This window comes from Nomascus leucogenys, chromosome 11, assembly GCF_006542625.1.
Source record: "Nomascus leucogenys isolate Asia chromosome 11, Asia_NLE_v1, whole genome shotgun sequence".
Lineage (NCBI taxonomy): Eukaryota > Metazoa > Chordata > Mammalia > Primates > Hylobatidae > Nomascus > Nomascus leucogenys.
The window spans coordinates 55,478,685-55,498,179 of NC_044391.1; the positions used below are offsets into that span (position 1 = coordinate 55,478,685).

Here is a 19,495-nt window from a genome sequence, read left to right on the forward strand (position 1 = left end):
GACCAGCCTGGCCAATATGGTGAAACCCTGTCTCTACTAAAAATAAAAAAATTAGTTGGGCACAGTGGCGTTCGCCTGTAGTCCCAGCTACTCGGGAGGCAGAGGTTGCAGCGAGCTGAGGTCATGCCACTGTACTCCAGCCTGGGTGATACAGCAAGACTCCGTCTCAAATTTTTTTTTTCTTTAATTTATGATTCACACCCGTAATCCCAGAACTTTGGGAGGCCAAGGCAGGTGGATCACTTGAGGTCAGGAGTTTGAGACCAGCCTAGTCAACATGGTGAAACCCTGCTTCTAGTAAAAATACAAAAATTAGCCAGGCGTGGTGGCACAATGCCTATAATCCCAGCTACTCGGGAGGCTGAGGCAGGACAGTTGCTTGAACCCAGAAGGCAGAGGTTGCAGTGAGCCGAGATTGTGCCACTGTACTCCAGCCAGAGCACCAGAGCAAGACTCCATCTCAAAAAAAAAAATTTTTTTTTAACTTAATCTTCATAACAACCCTATGAAATAGGTACTGTTATTACTCCCATTTCACAAGTAAGGAAACTGAGGCACAGAGAGGTGAAGTTATTCACATAAGATTACAAGTAGTAAAACTGGAATTCAAACCTAAGTAGTCTGGCTTCAGAGTCTATGCTCTCCAGTCACTCTGCAGTCATTTTTTTTTTTTTAAACTGGCAAAAGCCTTAAAAATAATTTTTTGTTTTTTTTTGAGACAGAGTTTTGTTCTTGGCATCCAGGCTGGAGCGCAATGGCGTGATCTCGGCTCACTGCAACCCCTGCGTCCCAGGTTCAAGCTGTTCTCCTGCCTCAGCCTCCTGAATAGCTGGGATTACAGGCATGTGCCACCATGCCTGGCTAGTTTTGTATTTTATATTTTTATTTTTATTTTTTTGAGACAGTCTCACTCTTTCACCCGCTGGAGTGCAATGGCACAATTTCGGCTCACTGCAACCTCCGCCTCCCAGGTTTAAGCAATTCTTTTGTCTCAGCCTCCTGAATAGCTTGGTAAATATAGGCGCCTGCCACCATGCCCAGCTAATATTTGTATTTTTAGTAGAGACAGGGTTTCACTATGTTGGCCAGGCTGGTCTTGAACTCCTGACTTCAGTTGATCTGCCCGCCTAGGCCCCCCAAAGTGCTGGGATTACAGGCATGAGCCGCCGCACCCGGCCTAGTTTTGTATTTTTAGTAGAGACAGGGTTTCACCGTGTTAGCTAGACTGCTGTTGAACTCCTGACCTCAGATGCTCTGCCCGCCTTGGCCTCTCAAAGTGCTGGGATAACAGACGTGAGCCACTGTTACTGGCCTAAAAATAATTTTTAATGGGTGATTACCTACCGTGTTCCTCAGTAGAGGTTGCTTTCAGCTTGTTGAGTTGGGCAGTTCTGTTCATAGCATCGCCGCCTGCCTGCCCCACTCACTAAATGCTTTGGTAGTCATTGTAGTATGTTTTATTTATTTTAATTATTTATTTTTGAGACGGAGTCTTGCACTTTCGCCCAGGCTGTAGTGTGGTGGCCCATCTCAGCTCACTGTAAGCTCTGCCTCCAGGGTTCACGCCATTCTCCTGCCTCAGCCTCCCGAGTAGCTGGGACTACAGGCGCCCACCACCACGCCTGGCTAATTTTTGTATTTTTAGTAGAGACGGGGTTTCACCGTGTTAGCCAGGATGGTCTCCATCTTCTGACCTTGTGGTCCACTCGCCTCGGCCTCCCAAAGTGCTGGGATTACAGACGTGAGCCACCGCGCCCAGCCATTGTGATATGTTTTAAAAAACTCTCCACTCTTCATTATGAAATGCTCTCCTGGCTGAAAAACGTAGAGATGCAGAGCATATTCCATAGTTGTAAAATTTTTTGTCTATAGGAGTCTGCCTTTTGGCTTCTACTGATTGGTCATAGATCTGTACTTCAAAACAAAAAAGGTCATCTTTCAGACCAAAGATCTATCTGTGTGTTGATCTGCATATAGAATTTCTGGAGCCTTTCTTTCCTGCTTGTTCTCCTGGGTCAGCATGTCGTTGTGCTTCGTAAAATAAGAGTATAGAGCCCAGTAAGGCCATTACATCGTTTATTATGGAGTCTATATTTCGGTTAGCTGTGACTTATAGGTAGCAAATCATACTGTTAACCTTCTTTGCCTAAAATTCTGGTGTCTTTATCCTTTGAGTTACTATTGAGCCAATCCTCCCTTACCCAGTTTTTATATAACTGAAGTTTTGAATCTAAGTGTAGGAATTTATATGTATACCTTATTCCTTCTAAATTGAGTCTTTGTTTTGGCTTATTATTAGTCCTGAAGAAGTATTTTTTTTTTCTGTTTCTGTGTTGCATTTTTTAAGCTTAGTTATGTCAGTAATCCATCAATTCTCCTTCCTCTTATTGTCTGTAAAATTGATGAACATAGCTTTTATATCTTTAGATAAGTTACTGATTTTAAAATCTTCAGCAGAACTCTATGGTATGCCATTAGATATTTCTTCCCATTTTGACATAGATCCTTTAATCAATTCATTGTTGACATTAGCTAATGCATCTACTTAATTCTATGGTGGTTAGACCAGTATGCATGTATATGGTAGATTGTAATAACGGATCTGGGATAATAAGTGGTAAGGAGAATCTGCTTTTAGATCATTGGATTTTCTACTTGAAGGTTCATTCTTCTAATATGCTGGCTGCCACAGTGATCTTAAGAAAAAAACCTTTTCCCCCCTCAGAATATTTAGAAATAACTAGAGATTTGTGACAGTAGGTACACAAATAGATGAGGTTTTTTATTAAAGTGTGATGTTTATTCTTCAGCATCTGTTAGGCAGTTCCTCTTGTATATTGAATATTGTTAGAGGAAAATGGATCATCTTTGTGGACCTAGAGCCCTGGTAGAATTAAGGGAAGTAATTTGGGATGGAACTTCGTCTTCTTTTTTTCTTTTCCTTGTGGGAACTACCATTTTATTCACTGGTGTTCATCCTGTTAACTAAGGAAAAGTTTTATTTTTTCCCCCTCAGCTTGCCGAACTAAAGCAAGAATGTCTTGCTCGTGGTTTGGAGACAAAGGGAATAAAGCAAGATCTTATCCACAGACTCCAGGCATATCTTGAAGAACATGGTGAGTACTTGTGGAGGCAGAGTGATGTGAGTGAGGGGATTTTCAGGCTTTTATACTGAAAAGATTTTTTTTTTTTTTTTAGGTCATTAGTGATGTAAACTCTTAATTAATGGCATCAAGAAAACTCTTTTTTTTTTTTTTTTTTTTTTTTGAGATGGAGTCTTGCTCTGTCGCCCAGGCTGGAGTGCAGTGATGCAGTTTCAGCCCACTGCAACCTCCATCTCCCGGGTTCAACCAATTCTCCCTGTCTCAGCCTCCCGAGCAGCTGGGACTACAGGCGTGCACCACCACGCCTGGCTGATTTTTGTATTTTTAGTAGATACGGAGTTTCACCATATTGGTCGGGCTGGTCTAGAACTCCTGACTTCAGGTGATCCACCCACTTCGGCCTCCCAAAGTGCTGGGATTACAGTTGTGAGCCACCACGCCTGGCCATCTTGTACAACCTACATCTTAGGTTGTACAAGTCCTCTCTCTAATTTTTATTTACTTATTCCCTTTTATTTCCATTCCTCATTTCACTTTCTCCCCAACCCATTTAGGCACCCATTCTAATGTGTTTGAATGTATTTTTTTGGTCTTTTTCCTGGTAAACTATGTAGTGTTGTTTCGTAGAATGTTTTCATTTATATAATTGGTAATTACATAACTGGTCATAGCCTTGCTTTCTCATTTTTTTCACTAAGTATTGTGTTTTTTCTTAAAGATGTGTCCATGTGGAATGTGACTGTGTAGTTATCTAGTCTGTTGATTCTAATTCCTGCATAGCATTCAATGATGGATAACCACACATTTTACTTAATTCACTCGGTGACAGAAAATTTTATTGCCACCAAGCCTCTGCTACTATAAGTGATACTACTTATAGTATACTATATGTATATAATAGTATATAGTATATATTATACTATGGGTTGAGTGTTATATATTTGAAATGCTTGGGACCAGAAGTGTTTCAGATTTTAGATTTTTTTGGATTTTGGAATATTTGTGTATATATATAATGAGATATCTTGGGGGTGAGATCCAAGCCTAAACACAAAATTCATTTGTTTCTTATCCACATATCTGAAAGTAGTTTTATACAGTATTTAAAATAATTTTGTACATGAAACGAAGTTTTGACTGTGACCCATTGCATGAGGTTAGGTGTGGGGTTTTCCACTTGTGGTATCATATCAGCCTTCAGAAAGTTTTAGATTTAGGAGCATTTTAGGTTTCGAATTTTCAGATTGGTGATGCTTAACCTGTAGGATATAGTATACTATATCCTATATACTAATAGTATGTAGTATATTATTATGAACTACTTATTTTATGCTCTTATATTCCTGTGAAAGTCTTTTTGGGGTATATGCCCAAGAATGGTATTGCTAATTAATATTCATAAATATATACTTAATGTGACTAAGGACTCCCAAATTATTTTCCAGAATTGCTCTATAGATCTACAGTCTCATTACTAGTACATAAGGCTTCTTGTATCTTCACTAACCTAAACTTGGCACTCTCCTATCAAGTGGCCTAAGTTTTGCTAATTTGTTGGCTGTTTTGTGTTCTCCATGAAAAAAGTTTAAACATTTCACAATTCTTTGGGTTTCTTCTTTGCCCATTTTTCTATTGAGGTTCCCATAATTTGCCTGTTGGCTTGCAGGCATTTCTTTTATATTCTAATAATTATTCTTTTGTTGGTTTTAGGCACAAATATCTTCTTTGGCTGTGCGGGGTGGTTCATGCCTGTAACTCAGCACTTTGGGAGGCTAAGATGGTATGATCTCTTGAGGCCTGGAGTTTGAGACCAGTCTGGGCAGCATAGTGAGATCCCATCTCTAAGAAAAATAATAAAATTAGCTGGGTGTGGTGATGTGCACCTGTAGTCCTACCTACTTGGGAGGCTAAGGCAGGAGGATCCCTTGAGCCCAGGAGGGGGAGGCTACAGGGAGCTGTGATTGTGCCACTGCACTTCAGTCTGGGCAACAGAGTAAGACTCTGTCTCAACAAAAACAAATATCTTGTCATTTGTCTTTTAACTTTCTTTGTGCTATCCTTAAGTAGAAGTACTTAGTTTTGAAAAATCTTCAATTTTTCCCCTCTTACTTTTGGTTCTGGGTTGTTTTTCTTTTAAACAAATCTTTCCCCACCACTAAATCTCAAAGATACTTTTCCACATTATTTTTTTTGTTTGTTTATTTTTCAAGACTGGGTCTTGCTCTGTCACCCAGGCTGGAGTGCAGTGACATGATCTCAGCTCACTGCAACCTCTGCCTTCCGGGTTCAAGTAATGTTCCCACTTCAGCCTCCCCAATAGCTAAGACTATAGGCGCACACCCCCACACCCAGCTAATTTTTTTATGTTTTTTGTAAAGACGGAGTTTCACTGTGTTCCCCAAGCTGGTCGCTTGAACTCCTGGGTTCAAACGATCCACCTGCCTCTGCCTCCCAGATTGCTGGGATTACAGAGAGCCATGGTGCCTGGCCCCACATTACTTTTAAAATTAATTCTCTAGTTTGACTTCACATTTAGTTCTTCAGTCCAACTGGAGTTCACATTTGTAATTAATGTTAGGTAGAGATCTGATTTTATCTTCTCCAGATGTAGCAGATTTTATGTGCATCAGTTTCTGCCTTTGCTATTGGATTTTTTGGGGGAAAGCAAAGTGATTATAATTTTAACCTTGGTAAGTGATCAAGATGGTTTTGTAGCAGGGCTTGACCTGAATATTTTAATATTCTTTAGCTGAAGAGGAGGCAAATGAAGAAGATGTACTGGGAGATGAAACAGAGGTGAGTTGGATAGAGTAAGGTTAGTCTCTGGTCTGGTAATGTGCCGCTGCTTTGGCCACATTGCTTTAACATCAGTCATTGGAGGACTTAGATGTAAATTTATTAGGGGAGCATAAGATGGGAATGAAGGTTCTGAGAGACTGGTTTATTTTGGAGTTCTGATGTTCTTCTTTTGATAGATATTTATTCTTTAGATTTATGTTAACCACCTTGTTTCATTTGGTTTTAGGAAGAAGAAACAAAGCCCATTGAGCTCCCTGTCAAAGAGGAAGAACCCCCTGAAAAAACTGTTGATGTGTAATTATCCCTTTTTTATAATCTGAGTACAGAGCAGCCAGCTCTTTTTTTATTGTGTTTAATGTTTAACTTTGTTTACCTCTTACATGTTCCCATTGGCCTTTTCATTTCTGATTAGGTCATTTTTTTGTTTTTTTAGAAGGGACCACAAAGTACTTGGTCCCAGTGAAGCAAAGCAAATTGTCTCTGAGTTATGTAATAGGTAATTAGGACCAGGTGACTTCAAGACCAGACATAGTTTAATTCTCCTAGCCTTTGTTGTTCTTTTGTAGGGTCACCATAATAGATTATTCTGTTACTCTATAGAGAATCTGTACAATTCTGTTTACAGTGTAAAACTGTGTAAACTCTGTGTTTTTTTTTTTGAGACAGGATCTCACTCTTGCCCAGACTGGAGTGCAGTGGCGTGATCTCGGCTCACCATAACTTCCGCTTCCCAGGCTTAAGCAATTCTTCTGCCTCAGCGTCCCGAGTAGCTGGGATTATAGGCGTGTGCCACTACTGCCTGACTGAGTTTTGTATTTTTAGGAGAGACAGGGTTTTACCATGTTGGCCAGGCTGGTTTTGAACTCCTGACCTAAAATGATCCACCTGCCTTGGCCTCCCAAAGTGCTGGGATTACAGGTGTGAGCCACCGTGCCCAGCCCATTCTGTTAACTGTTTATAAGAGTTTTGCACTTTTCTGGAAAAGTGTAAAACTGAGGCCAGGCATGGTGGCACATGCTTGTAATCCCAGCACTTTGGGAGGCCAAGGCGGGTGGATCATGAGGTCAGGAGTTCAAGACCAGTCTGGCCAAGATGGTGAAACCCTGTCTCTTCTAAAAATACAAAAATTAGTTGGGCATGGTGGCGTGCACCTGTAATCCAAGCTACTTGGGAGGCTGAGGCAGGAGAATTGCTTGAACCTGGGAGGTGGAGGTTGCAGTGAGCCGAGACTGTGGCACTGCACTCCAGCCTGGGAGCCAGAGCTGTCTCGAAAAAAAAAAAAGTGTGAAACTCAATATAAGGAGTTTTGTAAGGGAGGAGGGTGTTGGGTAGAGGTTATGTTTCTGAAGTAGCACTCTGTTCTCTCTTGCTTTCTGATTTACAGTGGAGGAGGGGAGGACAAAGTGCTAGAATGGAAAGTAGATCTTGATTTGTTTAAACTATTCCACAAGGGTGACCCTAAACATCTTTAATTTGGGGCTTTTTCCACAAATGTCTGGCCATTTTGTACTATAGTACATTAAGAGCAGTTGAGTCCTAAACTTTGAACATTTTTGTTCCTCATAACTGTGTTAGTGCATTTAATTATAAAAGGCAGTGTATTTATAAGTAAAAAGTCAGTACATAGTGGAGTATATCAATTAAGAATTAAGTAGTTTGTATCCATTCTCAGATCTGACTTTACTGAGGTTTTTAGAACAGTACATACTTTTGGAAGATTTTATATATGGTGTCTGTATGTGTGTATATGTATGTATGTGTATATATAGATACACGTATACACACACTATGCACGCTCTTGTTTTTTTTCACATCTGGAAATTTTTTATGTCATTTTCTTATGTAAGTGTTATATGCTAGGCATTGTTCTTAAGAGTTATATGCTAGGCATTGTTCTGAATGTTTTACATATACTTTCACTTTATCCTCAGTAGACCCTGTAAAGTCAGGATAATTATCCTAGGAAGTGGTCTCTTTTTTGTTTAGCTTGTTATTATGGGAAATTACAAGTATATACAAAAGTTTGACTAGTATAATAGACTCTCATCTACCTATCACCCAGATTTACTAGTTATCAACTTATAACCTTGTTCTTTCTAGCATTTAATAGTATTCCATTCTGTGCATAAACAGTAATTTATTTCACCAGTCTTCTCTTGATGGACATTTAGATTATTCATAAAAAAAAATAGTTCTGCGTGTCCTTTTCTAATTATTTATACTCACAAGTATACCCATAGGGTAAATTCCTAGCAGTGGATTTGCTGCATCACAGAGGATGTACATTTAACATCTTGATAGATTTTTGTCAAATATCCCTTTATTTATTTATTTTTGAGACAGGGACTCACTCCGTTGTCCAGGCTGGAGTGCAGTGGCACAATCCTGGCTCACTGCAACCTCCATTTCTCGGCTCAAGCAGTCCTCCAGCTTCAGCCTCCCAAGTAGCTAGGACTACAGGCACGAGCCACTACACCTGGCTCTTTTTTTGTATTTTTTGTAGAGATGGGGTTTCGCCGTGTTTGCCAGGCTGGTCTCAAACTCCTGAGCTCAAAGCGATCCACCTGCCTTGGCCTCCCAAAGTGCTGGGATTACAGGTGTGAGCCACCATGCCCAGCCTATCAAATACTACTTTCTAAAGCCATTTAGTTTTCTTTCCATCATAAGATGTTTATGATTAGATATAGTGCCTTGAAAAAATGACTTTGTGAGATAGCTTTAAAACAGAAATGTTATGGGGATTTCTGGAACAAGAAAGAAGATCAAGTGAATACCATAATTGGCTTGCGTGGGTTAAAAAAATAGAGGTTTGAAAGTTTGAAGTTCATTATTCATAGAATATTTAAAATGTGCATTCTGTTCAGGGGGCTTTAATTCTATTAATGAATTTTGAAACAAGGAAATTGAAGTGGGTGGGGTGATCATTTTGATTTTTAGAGGACAGTTGTGGTTAGACTGAAGTATGTACAAAAAGATTCTGGGTCTCTGTATTTCAGGGAATGTTGTTTATGTGATTGGGTAGGAGAGAAATTTCTCAGTGAAGAGTGGAAATTTCCCATGCATCCCAGAATTTGATGTTTATTTATTGCGCTTGAGTTTAGTTGCCTACGGGAACTGTAATAGAATGGAAGGAAACTTCCCTTCTGGGGTTCCCTTTCTGCCATGAGGTGCACTGCATTGACTGTGCTTCAGAATGGGAATGGGGAGGAAGTCATTACATTGGGGTTGATGGAGAGCACTGCTTTCTTGATGGCATTGGATTTCAAGTAAGACGTTAAACTTTGGCCTTTTGTGCCTAAATTATAAGACAAGGTTAGGGAAGGATGGCAAGAAAATGGGAAGCGTTTAGAAATTTCTTTAAACATCAGAATAGCCAGGGCTAGTTTAGATTCCTTGACTATTTAAAAGGAGATCCCCTTCTTCATCTTTGGCCTGAAGTTCTCCAAAAATATGCCTGTTTCTAGTTTGATTCCCCACCCCCAACCAGCTAAAGCAGTTACATATTGTAGGACTTCGTTATGGTCAGCAGGGGGCACCCATTGCTTGTCTTCAGTCCAGGGATTTCCAATAAAAGGGTGGAAGAGAGTAAGTTCTTATTCCAGAATTGCTTCCTCTGAAAATGTCATTAAACCATTACTGCCTTTCAGGGTATCAAATGGGAAAAGTGTCCGGGATATTGGAACAAAAGCTGCCCATGTCTCTAAATGAGGGACCTTAATGAGACTGGTTATGACCCACAGTTTTATGGGAGTTGTTTGGTGGAGGGTTAATGCCCTTCCATTTATCGTGGGTACTTCCGAACTTTGTCTCCCGCCCATGTGGTCCCCCCTCTTTTGTTTTCTCCTAAACCTTTGACCAGTAACTTACCATGTTTTCCTAATTCAAACTCCCCTTAGACTTTTTTCTTCCTACCTTCTTTGGCATTTTTATTTGTTTCACTTTGACTGTTCCAGCTAGAGCTACATTCCCCATGGGAGAAATAAGGGGTTTTTAAAAGAAGGAAACCATACCTTGTAGAGTACTTATTAATTGTTGTGATGAACATTGGGAGCTGGTACTTAAAGGAGGATTGGAGGGTTACTCATTAGTTCAAAAGTAAATTAAAGGCTGGGCTCAGTGGCTGACGCCTGTAATTCCAGCACTTTGGGAGGCCGAGGCGGATGGATCACTTGAGGCCAGGAGTTCGTGACTAGCCTGGCCAACATGGTGAAACCCTATCTCTACTAAAAATACAAAAATTAGCTGTGCATGGTGGCAGGCGCCTGTAATTTCAGCTACTCAGGAGGTTGAGGCAGGAGAATCTCTTGAACCCAGGAAGTGGAGGTTGCAGTGAGCCGAGATCGCGCCATTACACTCCAGCCTGGGCGACAAGAGCAAAACTCTGTCTCAGAAAAAAAAGTAAATTAAAAAGTTCCTAAAAGCAAATGAGATGGTTTCTGGTGTCCTTGGAGTGTTTCCCTTTAGCCCAGTATATGTAACCAGACTTCTTTGCTTATTTCTTTATTATACTTTAGCTAAAGAAGCTTAGTTTGTTATTTGAACGCTTTCCTCTCAATAGATGACAGTTAAAGGAACCAAAGCTCTAGTAGACTTCATGTTTCTTTGGCTTAAGGGGTGGCAGACAGATAATAGGGCAGAGAATGGTGACTCAGGTGAATTCTTACACATTTCTGAGATTGTGGTTTAGAATATCAGTTTTCTCATTTTAAAAAATCTCTTTCTTTTCTAGGGCAGCAGAGAAGAAAGTGGTGAAAATTACATCTGAAATACCACAGACTGAGGTAGGTATTCTGCTCCCTAGTAGAACAGTCTCTACATTTCTCTCTCCCTCTTACCCTTTATTATATCTGCATCATCCTCTAAAATTTATTCACAGGCAGATAATCAGTATTGGCAGATTTTGGTGTTGAAACGTTTCACTGCCAACTACTGTTTGGAAAATATTTGGCTGGCATAGGGGTAGTCATTCTTGAAGCTGTAGTCTTTTTATATGTAATACTATGGTCTAACAGTGACTCTCTTTGAGATGTTTTCAAACCTGGGATTAGATTTAGGAGGATTGTACCTTGAAAATGTATTGGTAGATGTGACTCTTATGTTGCTACTGGCCAGTAGCTGAGATTGAAATTTCTCTGGTTTCTGTGGTACAGGACTGTGAAACCAGGTTCCAGTTGAGATCTTGTGTTCAGTATCATACTTGCAAAGTAGAGAATTATTAAACTCTTTTAGAATGACATAAAACAATGCTACTTCATTTCTAACTGAAAGAATACCATTGGTGTTGGAACCAAGCTATTCCTTTGATCACTTTTCAAAGGTCAGCCAAACATAGTTTTTGACTTCTTGGCTTCATGCATAATGTAAGTTTTACTTTATTTCTCCCTTTTGTTTTTGAGGGCATCTAATAATAGTCTTTTTTTGCTTGCTTTCTGGTAAGGGCCGTTAAGTCCTAGCATGGACACAACCTGATATCTTCTAGGATTGTCAGTATTTTCAGTTTAGACCCTAAGAAATTACTTCTGATGTTTTTAAGATACCTACCTTTGGCTGGGCCGGGTGGCTCACAGTTGTAATCCCAGCAGTTTAGGAGGCTGAGGTGGGCAGTTCACTTGAGGCCAGGAGTTCAAGATCCGCCTGGACATCATGGTGAAATCTCATTTCTACTAAGAGCACAAAAATTAGCTGGGCACAGTGGCACAGTCCTGTAATCCCAGCTACTCGGGAGGCTGAGCCATGAGAATCGCTTGAACCCAGGAGGCTGAGGTTGCAGTGAGCTGAGATCATGCTACTGCACTCCAGCCTGGGGGACAGAGTGAGACTCTTTTTAAGATACCTACCTCTGACTGACTTTCTTAAACCATAAATTGACTTTTTTTCTTCCTTTTGTCTATTTTTACGTAGAGAATGCAGAAGAGGGCTGAACGATTCAATGTACCTGTGAGCTTGGAGAGTAAGAAAGCTGCTCGGGCAGCTAGGTGAGTGTCCCCAGCCTTTTGGGCTTCCGATAGGGGTGTTGTAAAGGTGAAGATGTGTGATCCTAGCTTTTAGATGTAATTGTTGATTTTAAGTAGAATAGAGGCTTGCTGAAGGATATGAACACTTTTTTGACCCTATTCAGAACATGTCTACTTATTTGGTTATAGTTGCTATAAATTGATCTTTATTGAGAAGGGTTTTTGTAACAGTTAAAGCCAGGAACTGACTACTACTAATTCTGATAAGGCTTCCTTTTAGCTTAATTTCTGAACCTCTTTCATGGGGTTGTTAGAATTAGCTAATGATTGCAAGGCTTGAGATCACAAGCAAGAAGTGTCATGTATACTTGACACGGAGACAGACAACGAGGAGTGTGAACAGCTTCCTAAAATTTAGTTTGTTCTTCCTTCTTCAGGTTTGGGATTTCTTCAGTTCCAACAAAAGGTAAGAGTACAGAGATACTTTTGAGAAAGTTATCTTTTTATTCTTTTTTTTCTGGTATAACAGGTTTCATTTCTCCAAAATAAGGTAAATTTGCTAGCTGTAGAAACTCTTAAGAGATTGTAACATTCATCTCCTGCTTTAGGTAAAATTATACTTAGGCCTTCCTGGGCAATTAAGAGAGATACTAAATGTTATGAGAGGATAGGAAATGCCAACATTTGTCTTTCTTTTCTTGAACATCTTCAAAGAAGTTTCTCTAGTACTTTGCTTTCTTATTCTAGGGTCCCAACTGCATAAAATTATTGCATACTATCCAGTGTTATACTGGCTATTATAACTGATAAAAGGGAAAAGAATATCTTCTACCTTAACAGTTTTACTTCTAGGAACGTATAAGGAAATAGTCTTGAATGTGCATAAAGACAGCCTCAGGGCTTATCACAGCATTATTTATAGTGATCTTTTTTTTTTTTTTTTTTTTTTTTGAGACGGAGTATCGCTCTGTCGCCCAGGCTGGAGTGCAGTGGCGCGATCTCGGCTCACTGCAAGCTCCACCTCCCGGGTTCACGCCATTCTCCTGCCTCAGCCTCCCCAGCAGCTGGGACTACAGGCGCCCGCCACCACACCCGGCTAATTTTTTGTATTTTTAGTAGAGACGGGGTTTCACCATGGTCTCGATCTCCTGACCTCGTGATCCGCCCACCTCGGCCTCCCAAAGTGCTGGGATTACAAGCGTGAGCCACCGCGCCCGGCCTAGAGGAAATTATTACTATTTTTTGAGACGCAGTCTTGCTTTGTCACCCATGCTGGAGTGCAGGGATGCGATCTGGTTCACTGCAACCTCTGCCTCCCGGGTTCAAGCTATTTTCCTGCCTCAGCCTCCCGAGTAGCTGGGACCACAGGTGCGTGACACCACACCCAGCTAATTTTTGTATTTTTAGTAGAGACAGATTTCACTGTGTTGGCCAGGCTGGTTTGAACTCCTAACCTCAAGTGATCCACTCACCTCTGCCTCCTAAAATGGTGGGATTACAGGTGTGCCGAGCCTGAAATAGTTATTTTTAAGAAACGGCTGGGTGTGGTGGCTCACGCCTGTAATCCCAGCACTTTGGGATGCCAAGCTGGGAGGATCAGTTGAACCCAGGAGTTGGAAACTAGCTTGGGAAAAAAAGCGACACCTTGTTTCTTCAAAAAATTAAAAAATTAGCTAGACATGGGGGCAGGCGTCTGTAGTCCCAGCTACTTGGGACGCTGGGGTGGGAGTATCTCTTAAGCCTGGGAGGTCAAGGCTGGCAGTGAGTGTGATCTTGCCATGACACTCTAGCCTGGGTGACAGAGCAAGATCCTGTCTCAAAATTTAAAAAAAGGACAGGCTGGGCACGGTGGTTCACACCTGTAATCCCAGCACTTTGGGAGGCCAAGGCAGGTGGATCGCTTAAGGTCAGGAGTTTGAGACCAGCCTGGCCAACATGGCGAACCCTTCTCTACTAAAAATAAAAAATAAAAAATAAAAAAAAATTAGCCGGGCGTGGTGTTGGGCACCTGTAATTTCAGCTACTTGGGAGGCTGAGGCAGAAGTGCTTGAACGTGGGAAGCGGAGCTTGCAGTGAGCGGAGATCGCTCCACTGCACTCCAGCCTGGGGGACAGAATGAGACTCTTGTCTCAAAAAAACAAAAAGAACATAGCCCCTTTTCTCAGGAACTTAAAATTTAAATGTAGTCTCCAAATTCAATCCAGTTTTCCCTGTGACTCGTCAGTAGTTTTAAGTAAGAAAATGTCCCCCAGAGATCTTCTTGTAGTGTTTTGCTGTGCTTTTAAAAAGAGAGAAAAATTCTGGCCACTATCACTAAGTGTTTTAGAAAAAATAATTTTTTTCTGGCTCTTAGTTATATCAAGAGAGAGATAATTGGTGAAGATACAACAGAAATTATAGAACGTGGTGCTTTTTTATTTTTTTTAAGAGAAGGGTTTCACTGTATTGCCCAGGCTGGACTTGAGCTCCTGGGCTCAAGCAATCCTCCCTCAGCCTCCTGAGTAACTGGGACTACAGGTGCATGGCTAAAATGCTATTTGAAGAAAGATAATAGTTAAAATTAATAGTCTGCAAAGGGAACCTGATAAAAAATACAGTTTCAATGTTACTCATAATTCTGACATCTTAGAACTATAGAGTAACTCTAAAATAACGGAATTTGGGAACATTTAAAAGGAAGCATTGTTTTTTGAATGAAATCCTGAAAAGTTTGAAGTAAATAATTATTGGCTAGGTTCTTGGTGATAATTTCAGGACAGAAAATTGGCCTTAAGGAGCCATAATTTGTTTTTTTTTTTTTTTTTTTTTTTTTTTTTTGATATGGAGTCTTACTCTGTTGCCCTGGTGCAGCGACGCCATCTCAGCTCACTGCAGCCTCTGCCTTCTGGGTTCAAGCAATTCTCCTGTCTCAGCCTCCCGAGTAGCTGGGACTACAGGCACACGCCACCACACCTGGCTAATTTTTGTATTTGTAGTAGAGATGGGATTTCACCGTATTGGTCAGGCTGGTCTAGAAGTCCTGACCTCAGGTGATCCACCTGCCTTGGCCTCCGAAAGTGCTGGGATTACAGGCGTAAGCCACCACACCCGGCCAGGAGCCATAATTTCAACTCATGATAGTAGTTCTTGTTTGTCCAGATGGGATCTCTTTTTTTAACAGCTTTACTGAGATGCAATTTATGTAACATACAGTTCATCCATTTAAAGGTATATAATTCGTTATTTCATAGTATATTCACAGGGTTGTGCAGCCATCATCACCGTGTTTATCACCCCAAAAAGAAACTCTGTGCCTATTAGTAGATATCCTCCATTACCTCTCCCTGCCCAGCCCTAAGCAGCCACTGAGGTTTTTTTCTCCATGGAAATTTGCCTTCATATGAATGAATTCGTATAGTACGTATAGTATATTGTCTTTTGTGACTGGATTCATTCACTTAGCATAGCTTTCAAGGTTCATTCATGTTGTAGCATGTGTCTCTATTCATTTTTATTGTTTAATAATATTCCATTATACGGATATACCATACTTGATTTAGCCAGTCATCCGTTGATGGGTGTTTTTCTTTAACTTTTTGTCTAGTATGCATAATGCTGCTGTGAACATTTATGTACAAGTTTTTGTGTAATTATATGTTTTCGTTTTCTCTTGGCTGTATAGCTAGCAGTGGAATTGTGGGATCATACGTAACTGTATTTATCTTTTGAGGAACTGCCAAATTGTTTTCCAAAGCAACTGTACCATTTTATGTTCCTGCTAGCAATTAATGCAGACATGATCGCTAGATGCAATTTCTGCCTTTTCTTTGTCATCATAGGATAAAGGATGTGTGTCCCGTATACTGTTTTTATGTTGCCTAATTTGACTTGAAGACTGTCGGCTTTTATGACTTTTAAAAATATTAAATAAAACTTTATTTACTTCCTTAGGTCTGTCATCTGATAACAAACCTATGGTAAGAAATCTTTTTTTATTTCTTACACACCCAGATCTTAATTCTATATAGCTAACTTTAGAGACTCCTTCTCCCCAGATAAGTGGAAACTCTGAGAACATTAATTTGTTGACTGTTTTCAGTACAATATTGTATGTCTTGAATTTAAAAAATTGTTGGAGATACTGAGAGGTCAGGAAAATTGTCACATGTTCAATTACTGCAGACGTCTTCCTTCCTACCGTTCTTTTTGAAAGTAAGAATGGATTTTGTTAGCCATGTATGTAACTTTGTTTTATGGTACTGGAGGCCTTGTCCAATGGCCTTAGATAATGTCTAGTTCATAATTACCACAAGAGAATCTATGGAAGCAATTTAGGAGTTCTGTTTGTAGATAGTGCTTTTTTTTTTTTTTTAAATACTATCCATGAAATGTGAAATCAGAGTAAAGAATGGTAGAATAAAATGGCCTTCTGGACCATTGTGACTAGTCAGCGTATTTAAAAAATTGTAACGAATGCTGTGGTGAAATAGAATCAGCTTTATGAAATCCTGCTTTAGGGGTTGCTGTTTAATATTGTTAAGTGAAGGTTTAATATTATTAATGAAAATTTCCTGAATATTCTTTTTTTTTTTTTTTTTTTGAAGCGGAGTTTCATTCTTGTTGCCCAGGCTGGAGTGCAATGGTGCGATCTCAGCTTACTGCAACCTCCACCTCACAGGCTCAAGGAATTCTCCTGCCTCAGCCTCCCAAGTAGGTGGGATTACAGGTGCCCGCCACCATGCCTGGCTAATTTTTGTATTTTTAGTAGAGACGGGGTTTCACCATCTTGGCCAGGCTGGTCTTGAACTCCTGACCTCAGGTGATCCACCTGCCTCGGCCTCCCAAACTTCTAGGATTATAGGCATGAGCCACTGCTCCTGGCCCTAAATAATTCTTACAATAGTAACAAGTCCATGTACCAAGGTTTCCAAGAAAGAGGAGGGAAGAGAATCGAGTTGGGTAGTAGTTATAGATTGTCTTCCGAAAAAGGTGCTTCCGTGATAGTTTCTCTTTTTTTGGAGATAGAGTTAAGAAATACTTGCAGAGACCATATGAGAATTAATGATTTTGGATTGTGAATGGTAGACTTGTTTGGAGGTAATGATTTAGACATGTGTTTGCTTTCTCCAGCAGTGTTTGGCTTCCCTTGATCTTTTTTTTTTTTTTTTTTTTTTTTTTGAGACGGAGTCTCGCTCTGTCACCCAGGCTGGAGTGCAGTGGCGCGATCTCGGCTCACTGCAAGTTCCGCCTCCTGGGTTCACGCCATTCTCCTGCCTCAGCCTCTCCGAGTAGCTGGGACTACAGGCGCCCGCCACCACGCCCGGCTAATTTTTTTTGTATTTTTAGTAGAGACGGGGTTTCACCGTGGTCTCGATCTCCTGACCTCGTGATCCGCCCGCCTCGGCCTCCCAAAGTGCTGGGATTACAAGCGTGAGCCACCGCGCCCGGCCAGCTTCCCTTGATCTTAAGCCTTCCTTAGGCTCTTGACACCTGTGATAAATGCAGGAGGCAGGGCTGAATCTTTCACTGCATTCCAGAGGAGGCCATAATCAGTGGACTGGATGGTTGCTGCTTAGTTTTCTTATTTTGCTCATTGGGTATCTTTAATGTTATAGGCTTATTTGAACTCTTAGCTTCAGACTACAGTTTCTGCATTTTTTGTTTTCCGTTTTGATTTTTTAAAACTATGTTCTTTCCCCTATGCTTTTATAGGTTAACTTGGATAAGCTGAAGGAAAGAGCTCAAAGATTCGGTTTGAATGTCTCTTCAATCTCCAGAAAGGTAACGTAGGTTCGATGGAAGTAATGTTTTTGTGACACTAGAGCAGCTTATGGAAACTACATAGGCTGGAAATGACTTTCCTGAGAATGTAGCTGGCTACAAAGCATTTCATTTCACATACTTGTTTGACTGTCACCTCCTCTCGCTGACTCTTGATTATGTTACAGGAATTATTTCACAAGCTGATTGTTTTTTCCCATGGATTGTTTTCATAGCTCTCACCCAGGCTGCTAGAGCATGGTCTACATTTCTTTTCTTTCTTTCTTTTTTTTTCTTTGAGACAAGGTCATTCTGTTGCCCAGGCTAGAGTGCAGTGGTGCGATCACGGCTCACTGCATGCTTGACCTCCCTGGGCTCAGGTGATCCTCCCACCTCAGCCTCTCTTGTAGCTAAAACTACAGGCACGTGCCACCATGCCCAGCTAATTTTTTTCAATTTTTGGATTTTGCTCTGTTACCCAAGCTGGTCTCAAACTCCTGGTCCTAAGGGATCCACCCACTTCTGCCTCCCAGAGTGCTGGGATTACAGCGTGAGCCACTGCACCCAGCCTGAGTATGGTCTATATTTCTGTTGGTTAGGATGTTAAATTCAGTGATGTTAAAACTTATTACATCTACTTTAACTTTGATAATAGGCATAATGGGAATTAACTAATCAGGAAAGACAGTCTTGTCTTTAGGTCAAAAGTACTTAGAAATAAAACTTGGAGGATTGGTGGAACAAAAATAAAAAAGTTAATTCATTCTTTATGCCCCTCAGCTAACTGATATTATTTAGTTTATTAAGCAAGATGACCTTGTTTACTTCATGCTGTGTGGGGTGATTGGTTCCCCAGGGCATAGTTGCCTTGGTAGTTTTGCTAGGCACATTGGAGAAAATGATAAGCATTTTTCTATTTGCCTAGAGCAGGTGGTCTCTTAATCTTTGTTGTTTAGAACAGGAACATGTTTCTTGGTTGTTAAAGTGGTGGCAGGGTATTTGAAACCAGAAAAACCATCATTTAAGAAAAAATTTGGGCCGGTGCGGTGGCTCACGCCTGTAATCCCAACACTTTGGGAGGCGGAGATGTGCGGATCACGAGGTCAGGAGATCGAGACCATCCTGGCTAACACGGTGAAACCCCATCTCTACTAAAAATACACAAAAATCAGCCGGGCGTGGTGGCGGGCGCCTGTAGTCCCAGCTACTCGGGAGGCCGAGGCAGGAGAATGGCGTGAACCTGGGAGGCGGGGCTTGCAGTGAGCCGAGATTGCGCCACTGCACTCCAGCCTGGGCGACAGAGTGAGACTCTGTCTCAAGAAAAAAAAAAGAAAAAAATTGGTTGGGCATGGTGGCTCACGCCTGTAATCCCAGCACTTTGGGAGGCTGAGGTGGGCGGATCACCTGAGGTCAGGAGTTCGAGACCAGCCCAGCCAACATGGTGAAACCCTGTCTCTACTATAACTACAAAAATTAGCCAGGCATGGTGGTACATGCCTGTAGTCCCAGCTACTTGGGAGGCTGAGGCGGGAGAATCACTTGAACCCGGAAGGCAGAGGTTGTAGTGAGCCGAGATTGTGCTACTGTACTCTAGCCTGGGCAACAAAGTGAGACTCTGTCTCAAAAAAAGAAAAACATCAGTATTTCCAACTCAGCATAAAAGTGTTCAGCTCTCTAGAAAGCCATTGGAAGAAACTTACCTGACATTGGTTATATATTTTGCTTAGGAAAAAACTAAACACTAAAAGTAATCGTTATTGTGCCACTGTGAAACACTTGTGCACAACTTTGTTCCATCTTTCTTCCATTTAGGTTAACTTTTTTTTTTTTTTAAATCTTTTTTGAGACAAGTTCTCACTCTGATACCCAGGCTGCAGTGCAGTAGCATCATCACAACTC

At 40.9% G+C, this 19,495-nt stretch overlaps 1 protein-coding gene across 2 annotated transcripts in view; it reads left to right on the forward strand.

Annotated features, from left to right (window-relative positions):
• SARNP (SAP domain containing ribonucleoprotein) overlaps nt 1-19,495 on the forward strand; it is a 66,790-nt gene that overhangs the window by 12,370 nt on the left and 34,925 nt on the right. For both annotated transcript variants that reach the window (XR_004032296.1, XM_030822490.1), the window contains exons 2-9: nt 3,017-3,116; nt 5,854-5,900; nt 6,130-6,197; nt 10,633-10,684; nt 11,805-11,878; nt 12,295-12,323; nt 15,788-15,813; nt 17,549-17,617. Coding sequence is in view for 1 of the 2 variants with exons in the window: in XM_030822490.1 (XP_030678350.1) it covers nt 3,017-3,116; nt 5,854-5,900; nt 6,130-6,197; nt 10,633-10,684; nt 11,805-11,878; nt 12,295-12,323; nt 15,788-15,813; nt 17,549-17,617 (465 nt within the window). In the remaining variant the exon portion in view is untranslated. The remainder of the gene's footprint in view (nt 1-3,016; nt 3,117-5,853; nt 5,901-6,129; nt 6,198-10,632; nt 10,685-11,804; nt 11,879-12,294; nt 12,324-15,787; nt 15,814-17,548; nt 17,618-19,495) is intronic.